Below are 12,146 nucleotides of genomic sequence, written 5' to 3'. Positions count from 1 at the left end.
CACTCTCTCGCCTCTGAACATGTCCAAACCATCGAAGTCTGCTCTCTCGAACCTTGTCTCCAAAACATCCAACTTTGGCTGTCCCTCTAATGAGCTCATTTCTAATCCTATCCAACCTGGTCACTCCAAGCAAGAACCTCAGCATCTTCATATCTGCTACCTCCAGTTCTGTTTCCTGTTGTTTCTTCATGCCACCGTCTCCAATCCGTACATCATAGCCGGCCTCACCACTGTTTTATAAACTTTGCCCTTCATCTTAAAGAAGACTCTTCCGTCACATAGCACACCAGACACCTTCAACAAACTGTTCCACCCCGCTTGGACCCATTTCTTCACTTCGTTACCACACTCACCATTGCTCTGTATTGTTGACCCCAAGTATTTGAAATAGTCCACCCTCGATATCTCTTCTCCCTGGAGTGTCACTCTTCGCCCCTCGGCCCCTCTCATTCATGCACATGTATTCTGTTTTACTTCAGCTAATCTTCATCCCTCTCTTTTCCAGTGCATTCCTCCATATTTCTAATTGTTCCTCCGCCTGCTCCCTGCTTTCAGATCACAATATCATCTGCGAACATCATGGTCCAAGGAGATTCCAGTCTAACCTCATCTGTCATTACTACCGCAAACAGAAAGGGGCTCAGCGCAGATCCTCCATGCAGTCCCACCTCCACCTTAAATTCTTCTGACATACCTATGGTACATCTCACTGTTGTTCTTCTACCACTCATACATGTCCTGTACTATTTTAACATACTTTTCTGCCACACCAGACTTATTATAAGACAAGAAACAGCAGTCAACTTTCATCCAGAGCCAACAAGTCAGTGAAGCAGTGGTAAAAGCCAGCTACCAACTGCTAGCAAAATAGCATTAGCGTCAATGCCATATTCTGACGGTGACTTTGTTAAACGATGCATGATGAAGGCAGGTGAACTTGTATGTCCCGAGAACCGACAAGCTTTTGCCAATATTAGGCTGACAAGGAATATTATAGCAGAGAGGATTTCGGACATATCAGCAGATTTAGACAGAGTCAAGTCATTTATTGCATTTTCCATTGCAATTGACAAGAGCACTGCCATCACAGACGTGATATAACTGGCTATATTTATTCGGGGAGTTGATGAGACATTGACTGTTACTAAAGAGTTTCTTGAGTTGGTGGCAATGATGGACACAACAACAAAATTGTGCAGTTTAATGTTAGTCAGCAAAAATGTTGGAATTCTACTGTTCATGCAACTCTGAATTTTCTGTATGTATTTCATGTATGAAATTTACACGTTTACAGGACATGTGAATACTTTCTTTGCACATTTAATAGCACTCTCCTTAGTTTGTAAGGTGTGGTTAGGTAAGATGTGGGAATTATAGACAAATTTAGATTTTATTGGCACATGTGTAAATGGTTTAAAAATTCCTTTCTTTATAAATCTCATTTAATCTTAGTGCATTACTATATTTTCCATTAACAATTACTTGCTAAAGTTTCCTGCCTTTGTACAATCAGTGGGATTAGTTCTAATGCATATACCTCTATGTGAATAATAAAAGTAAATTGCACATTTGTCTAAGGAAATCTGACAAGTTTCATAAAATGTTTTGTAAAACGAATGTTCATTAAATTTAAACATTTTCCTAATGTTCTTGTGCTTCTTTACACCAAAACAAAGGAAAGACATTATATTTTGGTTATTTATAGGAGATTATGGCATGATTTTAATGGTCCAGCCCACTTAACATCTACCGAGGCCGTATGTGGCCCACTATGTGAAATGAGTTTGACACCACTGATTTAAACCCTTCTCCTTAACTTCTAGCATAATATATCAACCTTTATCTTAATCATCATGTCAACTAACTAGCTTTTCCTTTCATAGTCTCAACATTCAAAGTCCCTACACAAAGTTGTAGGGTCTGTGCATTCCTCTTCTTCTACCGACTAAGCTGCTTTCCTCCTCTTTTTTGTCTTCGACCTACATTATCTGAATTTCTACCTACATCTAGCAGATTAACAGTGCCGGGGTTCGGACGTAGTTAGTCCGTGCCACGACCTATCCGTTATGGAATTCATTTGATGAAGGCTTATATATGTTTGGCAGAGTTTTACGCTGGATGCCCTTCCTGATGCAACCCTCTGTATTTATCTGGGGTTGGGACCGGCCTAGAGGTTGCACAGGATTGTGCCCCCTTTCGGGATCCAGATAGTAAAAAAAAAAAAAAAAAAACAATCAAATAAACATAGTCAGCAGATAAGATACACAATTCACCTACTACCTAGTCTATGTTAAAGGTCAGATACTTAGGGTCAACAATCCAGAGCAATACTGAGTGTGGTAAAGAAGTAAAGAAACAGGTCCAAGCGTGTTGGAAAAGCTGGCAGAAGGTGTCTTTTGTGTTATGTGACAGAAGAGTCTCTGCTACAATGAAGAGCAAAGTTTCTAAACCAGTAGTGAGGCCAACCATGATGTACGGATTAGAAACGGTGGCACTGAAGAGACAACAGGAAGCAGAACTGGAGGTGGTGGAAATTAAAATGTTGAGGTTCTCGCTCAGAGTGAGCAGGTTGGAATAGGATTAGAAATGAGCTCATTCGAGGGACAGCCAAAGCTGGATGTTTTGGAGACAAGATTCGAGAGAGTAGACTTCATTGGTTTGGGCATGTACAGAGCTGAGTGAGTGAATGAATGAGTATAATGATAGAAGGGTGCTCAGGATGGAGATGCCAGGCAAAAGAGTCAGAGGAAGGCCAAAAAGAAGGTTGATGAATGTTGTGAGGGAAGACATGAGGGCAGTTGGGGTTAGAGAGGAAGATGCAAGGGTCAAGATAGGCGCACGTGGAGAAAGATGACATGGGACAAGCTGAAAGGAACATTGTGTGTATTTATGAGTCTGTGTAGGTGTGTGCGTGTGTGTATGTATAAATGTATGTATGAAAAGTGCTAATTAAAGGAATAATTGGTGAATTGATTGAAATGAAGGGAAAAGCTTACTTTTGTGTTGCGAGAGACATCTCGAAAGTAACGCCACAATCACTAGGCACAGAACCAGCACAGTGGTGGCAATGACCCATGTTCTATCTGCAAGGACAAAATGCGAGCATCAGCGTCAGAGAATGTCTTTTGAGGACTTTATCAGGACAACTGCATAGCTTCTTCTTTTCCTTTGGGCTTATCTCGTACAGGGTCACCACAGTGCATGATCTTTTTCCATGTGCAGCTATATTGTGTCCTGCATCTTCCTGTTTAACACTAACTGCCCTCATGTCTTCATAACATCCATCCACCTTCAGATCTTCCAACAACAAAACATCAACAAAGCGCCAGGCCCAGACCTTGTGTCCCCATCCTGCCTCAAAGTCAGTGTAGATCAAATTGCTCCCGTCTTCACAAAGATCTTCAATAGGTCTCTAGAACTGTGCGAAGTACCGACCGGCTTCAAACGCTACACCATCATACCAGTCCCAAAAAAAGCACAAGTCTCAGGTCTTAATGACTGTAGACCTGTTGCTTTGACATTTTGTAGTCATGAAATCATTTGAATCCCGGGTGCTGGACCAACTCAAGAGGGTTACAGGTCCCCAGCTGTAACCACTGCAGTTTGCCTATGGAGCTATCACATCTGCGGATGATGTTGATCAACAGATCAACACCTGAACTGGAAGAGAGTCAAGAACACCAAATTTGATGGTGTCAGAAATCAGATCTGAAGTCAAAATTCACAAAATGCAAAGGAGCAAGAGAATGCTGAAACAGTTCTATCTACAATGCTTTTATACAGTACAGAAGTACTTTGATGTACTGTATGAGTGCCCGAATTTAGAGTTTGCTATGAGGGTGCTTAAGCGACTGCACCACAGGTAGCAAAGTACTTTGAAATCTGGACAGCATTATGAACGTCATTTCATGGAGCAGATACATTAAACTTAGGTTCCAGCTACATATCTGCATGATGATGAATAAAAAAAATTGCAATTAAAACTAAACAATTTTAGACAAGACTAAGTTATTTTTTAATATACAGTACAGAACTAAATTACACAGTACAACTTCTTCTTTTCCTTTCGGCTTGTCCCGTTAGGGGTCGCCACAGCGTGTCATCTTTTGCCATCTTAGCCTATCTCCTGCATCTTCCTCTCTAACCCCAACTGCCCTCATGTCTTCCCTCACCACATCCATAAACCTTCTCTTTGGTCTTCCTCTCGCTCTTTTGCCTGGGAGCGCCATCCTCAGCATCCTTCTACCAATATACTCACTCTCTTGCCTCTGAACATGTCCAAACCATCGAAGTCTGCTCTCTCGAATCTTGTCTCCAAAACATCCAGCTTTGGCTGTCCCTCGAATGAGCTCATTTCTAATCCTATCCAACCTGCTCACTCCGAGCGAGAACCTCAACATCTTCATTTCTGCCACCTCCAGTTCTGCTTCCTGTTGTTTCTTCAGTGCCACCGTCTCTAATCCGTACATCATGGCCGGCCTCACCACTGTTTTGTAAACTTTGCCCTTCATCCTGTCACATAACACACCAGACACCTTTCGCCAGCTGTTCCAGCCTGCTTGGACCCGTTTCTTCACTTCCTGACCACACTCTCCATTGCTCTGTATTGATGACCCCAAGTATTTGAAGTCATCCACCCTCGCTATCTCTTCTCCCTGTAGCCTCACTCTTCTTCCCCCTCCACTTTTCTCATTCACGCACATATATTCTGTTTTACTTCGGCTAATCTTCATTCCTCTCCTTTCCAGTGCATGTCTCCTTCTTTCCAATTGTTCCTCTGCATGCTCCCTGCTTTCACTGCATATGACAATATCATCTGCGAACATCATGGTCCAAGGGGATTCCAGTCTAACCTCATCTGTCAGCCTATCCATTACCACTGCAAACAGGAAGGGGCTCAGAGCTGATCCCTGATGCAGTCCCACCTCCACCTTAAATTCCTCTGTCACACCTAAGGCACACCTCACCATTGTTCTGATGCCATCATAAATGTCCTGTACTATTTTAACATACTTCTCTGCCACACCAGACTTACGCATGCAGTACCACAGTTCCTCTCTTGGTACTCTGTCATAGGCTTTCTCTAGATCCACAAAGACACAATGTAGCTCCTTCTGACCTTCTCTGTACTTTTCCACTAGCATCCTCAAGGCAAATAATGCATCTGTGGTACTCTTTCTAGGCATGAAACCATACTGTTGCTCGCATACTTCTGTGTACTGTCTAGCCTGAGTCTACTCACTACTCTTCCCATAACTTCATTGTGTGGCTCATCAACTTTATTCCTCTATAGTTCCCACAGCTCTGAACATCCCCTTTGTTCTTAAAAATGGGAACTAGAACACTTTTCCTCCATTCTTCAGGCATCTTTTCGCCCGCTAGTATTCTGTTGAATAAGTTGGTCAAAAACTCCACAGCCATCTCTCCAAATTGCTTCCATACCTCTACCGGTATGTCATCAGGACCAACTGCCTTCCCATTTTTCATCCTTTGTAGTGCCTTTCTGACTTCCCCCTTAGTAATCATTGCCACTTCCTGGTCCTTCACTCTTGCCTCTTCAACTCTTCCTTCTCTCTCATTTTCTTCATTCATCAACTTCTCAAAGTATTCTTTCCATCTATTTAGTACACTACCGGCACCAGTCAACACATTTCCATCTCTATCCTTAATCACCCTTACCTGCTGCACATCCTTCCCATCTCTATCCCTCTGTCTGGCCAACCTGTAGAGATCCTTTTCTCCTTCTTTCGTGTCCAACCTGGTGTACATGTCTTCATATGCCTCTTGTTTAGCCTTTGCCACCTCTACCTTTGCCCTACGTCGCATCTCGATGTACTCCTTTCGCCTCTCCTCAGTCCTCTCAGTATCCCACTTCTTCGCTAATCTCTTTCCTTGTATGACTCCCTGTATTTTGGGGTTCCACCACCAAGTCTCCTTCTCCCCTTTCCTACCAGATGACACACCAAGTACTCTCCTGCCTGTCTCTCTGATCACCTTGGCTGTCGTCGTCCAGTCTTCCGGGAGCTTCGGTTGTCCATCGAGAGCATAGTACAACTATTTGTTTTTTTTCTCGTTTGTTGTGGGGTTTTTTTTTTGCCAATTTTTGCCAAATTTCTCAATTCTGTATGCATTACAATACGGTACAGCTCTTTGTTTCATATAAAGTTGATTTAACATAACAGTGCTTTAAGTTATTACCATGTCATGAAAATAAACACATCACGGTACCACTGTACTTGGAAAGATGAAAGCGAGACAAAAAATTACAAATGTGATCTTCAGCCTAAATAAACTTTTTAAAGGAAATCCATTTAACGATACCATTGAGGGATGCCTCAGCCACTTCTCCCAAAAAGGTATCCTTTGCAAAAAGTGGTTTGTTGTCATTCTGGTCAATTACATTGACAATAATTTTCATAGGCTTCTCAGTATTTCCAGCACCATCTTCCACAACGTACGCTTGAAACTACACAGACACAAAATGGTTGGATTAGATGAATAGTAACAGTGAACAACAACGCAAACTTAATCGCAGGCATGCATTTGGCTAAGAGAGGATGAGGATCTTACCAAGTACTTGGGCTGCTTGTCCCTGTCCAGAGTTTGTGTGAGATAAAGATTACCAGTGTCTGTGTCAATAGTTAAAAGTCCAATGGGAGGCTGCTCTGCTCCTGGACCAGTAATACAATAAAAGATCTTCTTTGACTTTGACCTAATCTATACACAAGATTGGAGAAGTAAGGTTGAGAGTTAAAAAAAAAGATTCCTACATCCCATTTATTATTTTTCCATCCATCCATCCATCCAAGAAGCTCACAGTAAATCTTTTCACACAATCAAATGCCCAAACGGGATTTTCATACTTGAGAGACTTTGAGTGGGTAAGGACCTTTATAATTCTCAGCAACATTAGTATAAAAAATAACCGAGTCTTTCTTTCTCCTCCTTAATCCTCCATTAGATTTTGGGAAGCGCGGAACAGGCACATAAGAATCACCTGTATTCTACAAGAATAGCAAGCAGTTAACACTAACACAATAGCTGTCAGTATTACAGTTTCAACACCAACACACACTTAAACATCTATTGGTTTTATCAATATTACTACAGTAAATTTAAATGAAAGCAGACCAAGTATTATTTCATCTATTTTCTTAGCTGCTTATCCTCACAAGGGCCGTGGGAGTGCTGGAGCCTATCCGAGCCTTCAACGGGCTGGAGGGAGGGTACACCCTTAACTGGTTGCCAGCCAATCGCAGAGTACATACCTAGGGGCAATTTAGACTGTCCAATTAATGTTGCATGTTGTTGGGATGTAGGAGGAAACCGTAGTGCCTGGTGAAAACTCATGCAGGCAAGAGGAGAACCCGCAAACTCCACACAGGGAGGGCAGGGATTGAACCCAGGTCCTCAGAACTGTGACGCCAAGGCTTTCCAGCTGCACTAACATGCCGTTACTTTTCAGACAAAATGATATCAAATCAAAAACAGTTAGATTTAAATATTTTAAATTTTAAACTAGAAGTCCTGTACGCAAGACAGCAAAAATGTAGCTCAAATTCATGTGGGAAAGAAATACTTGAAAGTGGTGGAAATAATGAAGTATGTATAAAAAAAATGTTGTAATCTGGCCACAAAAGGCCGCAGGTACGCAATTCCATCACGAATAACTATGACAAAAAACGATGATTAGTTCTGCATAGGTCCTGGTTACATCAATAGTCCGACCCTGGCAAAATTCTTCTGGGGATACACCCTTATCCTACCTCTGGATGAAGCTCGGGATTTTGGTGTTGGTTGCCACTACGCACTACCCTGACCGGAATGGTCATCTTGTTTCCTTGAGAGTCCCAGGCATGAACCAAAAATTCATGGTGTCCTTTATGAAGAGAAACCCGTCTGTTTACCTGAATGAGTAGGGGGGAAAGGAAGAAATATATATCAAAGGCTAGCACGTTGTTTACTTTATAAATTTCCAAATGGTCATAATACCTCTCAATTTGCTGTTCTTTGGTCTGGTCCCAAATTTCGAATGAGTCTCGCACATTCAACTGGTCCTCAAAAGTGCGTATCACAACTAGTCTCAGAAATGTGGACAACTGGGCCACACAATAAAACTTTTTTTAACCTTAACTAAAATTTAACTTTTTTAAATGAATAGAACCACCAAAACTTTTTTGAATGAACAAATACTTTTTAGCGAACAACCCTTTTGGACTACTCCGGCTCTTATTTTTGCAGTATGAAAAGTGGATGTAGCAAAAACTCATACTGTTTGTATTGCAGTGATTTAGGTAAAGCAAAAAACTAGGGAACAGAAAAAGAGCGCGGTGTGATTCGTGATCTCCAAAAGACCATGGTAAGACGGTCCAAATGTATCTTACTTGGGCCATTCCAGAGATGCTTACAGATATACAGTATGGCATCGGTTCTCAAACGTCCCCGTTCTCGAACAAATTGGTTTTCAAATGATAATTTCAATTTTTTTTTGCTTCTATTTTCGAACGAAAATCTGTCCTCAAACGCCCCCAACAAAACGCGGTGATAACTGAACGCGCAGCCAGACCAGCTGACCCATGACGTGCTTTGTTGTGAATTCCCACCCCGCCGAAAAAAAAACAGAAATAACAGAATGTGCACGGCTCGACGAGCTGACCCATCCACAATGCGCTTTGTTATTGTCAATTCAAACACCCCCCCCCCACCCAAGTAAACAGAAATAACAAAGCGTGCGGCGTGAACAGGTGACCCACCCACAACACACTTTGTTATTGTCAATTTGAATGAACCCCCCAAAAAAAACAGAAATAACATAACTAGCGTGGCGGTTGATGCGGTTTTCAAACGGTTTTCTAGAACGGATTGTGGAAGAGAACTAATGCTCTACTGTATTTGAAACTTCCAGCAGATTTTATCATACTAATTTGTAATAAATATAAATTTGTATTATAAATCAATTTCACTATAAAATAGGAAAGTTCAAAGAATTATTCCTGAATGATGTAAATTACAAAGTTTTTTTTAACCAGTGACCAGTTGAAAAAAACAGCGTCATCGAAGTGGATCACTTGTCTGAGGACTCAAACACTTGCATCATGACACAAAACACTAACATTGAATAAAAAGCGAATAAAAATCTCACCTTCAAGACACCATCAGTTTGTATCACAAAACATGTATCTTCACCTCTAAAATGAAACCTCGTGCGATCAGAGCAGTCTGTGAAGTCCCATGTAAGAGAAAAACAATGAGTAGACCACATACTGTAAAACACTGGTCTTTTTTTTTTTATTCATAAACAAAACTGCAATTGCAGCATCCATCTATCCATCCATCCATCCATTATCTTAGCCGCTTATCCTCCCAAGTGTCACGGGAGTGCTGGAGCCTATCCCAGCTGCCAACGGGTAGGCAACGAGGTACACCCTGAACTGGTTCCAGCAATGCAACCCAATTTCCCCCGCCCCCCACAAAAAAAAAATAATAATTCTATTTAACACTTAACCTACCTACTGGTATCCTCTTTCAAATGCACTCAAGCTAATACATTGGTATAAAAAAAAAAACAATTGGCTGATCAGAATCATAGTGATTATAAGAACAATGTTATATCGACTATGTAGTATTTTACCACTTTTGACATATTGCAGCAAAATTAGGTGATTATTGAGACAATCATATGCTACAAAAAACAACCCTTCATAGCGAACCACTTGAAAATGTTGAGCAAATTTGGAAACTTGACATGTATGACTCCATGCTTCGATACATCTGAATGATGGTGCAGAGGCCGAGATTCCTCCTGCGTATACTGCAAAGATGTTGAGGTGAACCCTTCCACCTGATTTCAAGTCGTTTCCAGCTCTTAACACTCTGCCATTAAAAAAAACCTCATCATTTGACCAGCATTACACTAGTTGGATGTCATTTGTTATAATATAGGTCTTATAAAACTTGCCAACAGGGCAGCATTGTACCACAGTAGTTCAGTTTCCTAAAACTAGGAAAACACAAGTAGGAGCCCATGGCAAAGAATAATTTTGTGGATTTTATTTTCTTTTGTACATAAGTACATTGATTTCTTGGGGAAAAAAGTAAAAAGTATTTTTCACTGTGAGGGTATTCAGTTGTGAAAGAGTAACGTTATACTAATACAGCCTTTGTTAATAAGTACAGATGAACCACTTATTCCTAACCTCCCTAAAAAGAGAGCCAATGTTTTTGATCCATAGTGGATAGTCTACTTCAACTGGATCAGACAGGCCAATTAGTGACTGGACGAAATTTTGGCCACTTGTAATGGCCCAAATGTGTTTTCATAACACAAGTCTTTTGTCACCTAAATAACTAATAATCCATAAATTTGACAGGTAAGACAAACATTCAAGAAACTATTGGTAAAGACAACTTATCATAATTGAAATTTGCCCATCACCATGAATTATGAGAATCCCTAGCCCAAACTAGATCTGATTATGTTCTGCCACTGAACACAGAATTATTTTTATCCTGTTAAATAATATACACCAATAACTGCAGTAATGTTCTTTGCATAATTCCTAAATTATGAAATTTCTGACAAACCAAGACGGATGAATTAGGCCTCACAGTTCTGAGGACCAAGTTCAAATCTAACATCACTTGTGTGGAGTTTGTACATACCCCCTGTGCCTGCGTGGCTTTGCCCCAGGTAATCCAGTTTCCAGTTTATACCGCCCTAAAGTCAAACACTGTTCAATTCAAGCAACAGTTTCTGGAAAAAAGGACTCCAACATTCAGAAGTCAAAAGCTCAGGAAAAACAAATTTATTGTACGACCATTTTGATTTTTCTTCTTGAAGTTACTACAGAGGAGTATTACTGACTGCGAAGGAGCTGTGAAATGATTGGGAAAAAAAATAAAATAACTTTTTTCTAACTTCTCTAAACAGCATACAGTTTACAATTGAACTTTGAGGTCACTTGAGTAATGAGATAATGAATGTCAAGAAAAAAATCGTATGGACAACTTGCCCTTGCCCGTTATCTTTGCAACATTTAAGATATTATCCAGGCTGTGCTGTTAAGTAAAAAGAGTTCCTATTCTAGCAGTTGTTGACATGCTTTGAAAAGAAAGGCTTTGCAAAACAGGCTTGAGGACTTTAGTGAGTGCAGGAAAGACAATTAGATGAAGCACAGCATGTTGATACTTGAGCTTGCTTGGCCCCTAAGTATCACCAATGATAAGCATGGATCCAGAAACATTTTGAACCAGAAAGCCACTTTGTACAAGCTTCATCTTTGGACTTTTATTTGGTTGAATGGCTGGTTCTAGATACACAGATGTTTTTTCACTAATTATCACAGAATTAAATGTTTTTAAGAACAAAGGGGATGTTCAGAGCTGTGGGAACTATAGAGGAATAAAGTTGATGAGCCACACAATGAAGTTATGGGAAAGAGTAGTGGAGGCTAGACTCAGGACAGAAGTATCTGCGAGCAACAGTATGGTTTCATGCCTAGAAAGAGTACCACAGATGCATTATTTGCCTTGAGGATGCTCGTGGAAAAGTACAGAGAAGGTCAGCAGGAGCTACATTGTGTCTTTGTGGATCTAGAGAAAGCCTATGACAGAGTACCAAGAGAGGAACTGTGGTACTGCATGCGTAAGTCTGGTGTGGCAGAGAAGTATGTTAAAATAGTACAGGACATGTATGATGGCAGCAGAACAATGGTGAGGTGTGCCTTAGGTGTGACAGAGGAATTTAAGGTGGAGGTGGGACTGCATCAGGGATCAGCTCTGAGCCCCTTCCTGTTTGCAGTGGTAATGGATAGGCTGACAGATGAGGTTAGACTGGAATCCCCTTGGACCATGATGTTCGCAGATGATATTGTCATATGCAGTGAAAGCAGGGAGCATGCAGAGGAACAATTGGAAAGATGGAGACATGCACTGGAAAGGAGAGGAATGAAGATTAGCCGAAGTAAAACAGAATATATGTGCGTGAATGAGAAAAGTAGAGGGGGAAGAGTGAGGCTACAGGGAGAAGAGATAGCGAGGGTGGACGACTTCAAATACTTGGGGTCAACAATACAGAGCAATGGAGAGTGTGGTCAGGAAGTGAAGAAACGGGTCCAAGCAGGTTGGAACAGGTGGCGAAAGGTGTC

General features: G+C 41.1%; 1 protein-coding gene and 1 long non-coding RNA gene across 5 annotated transcripts in view; one reads left to right on the top strand and one right to left on the bottom strand.

The window, feature by feature from the left end:
* The window catches only part of LOC133494396 (uncharacterized), a 322,682-nt gene that overhangs the window by 180,334 nt on the left and 130,202 nt on the right, over positions 1-12,146 (top strand). The window lies entirely within an intron of this gene.
* Positions 1-12,146, bottom strand: part of LOC133494650 (anti-Muellerian hormone type-2 receptor-like) — a 41,303-nt gene that overhangs the window by 22,410 nt on the left and 6,747 nt on the right. For both annotated transcript variants that reach the window (XR_009793351.1, XM_061808661.1), the window contains exons 3-7: positions 9,143-9,219; positions 7,767-8,099; positions 6,571-6,717; positions 6,322-6,466; positions 2,997-3,083 (exon numbers count right to left, since the gene is read on the bottom strand). Coding sequence is in view for 1 of the 2 variants with exons in the window: in XM_061808661.1 (XP_061664645.1) it covers positions 2,997-3,083; positions 6,322-6,466; positions 6,571-6,717; positions 7,767-8,099; positions 9,143-9,219 (789 nt within the window). In the remaining variant the exon portion in view is untranslated. The remainder of the gene's footprint in view (positions 1-2,996; positions 3,084-6,321; positions 6,467-6,570; positions 6,718-7,766; positions 8,100-9,142; positions 9,220-12,146) is intronic.

This window comes from Syngnathoides biaculeatus, chromosome 21, assembly GCF_019802595.1.
Source record: "Syngnathoides biaculeatus isolate LvHL_M chromosome 21, ASM1980259v1, whole genome shotgun sequence".
Taxonomy (NCBI): Eukaryota; Metazoa; Chordata; class Actinopteri; order Syngnathiformes; family Syngnathidae; genus Syngnathoides; species Syngnathoides biaculeatus.
The sequence above is the reverse complement of the archived record's forward strand: the minus strand, read 5'-3'. Positions and strand labels throughout refer to the sequence as shown.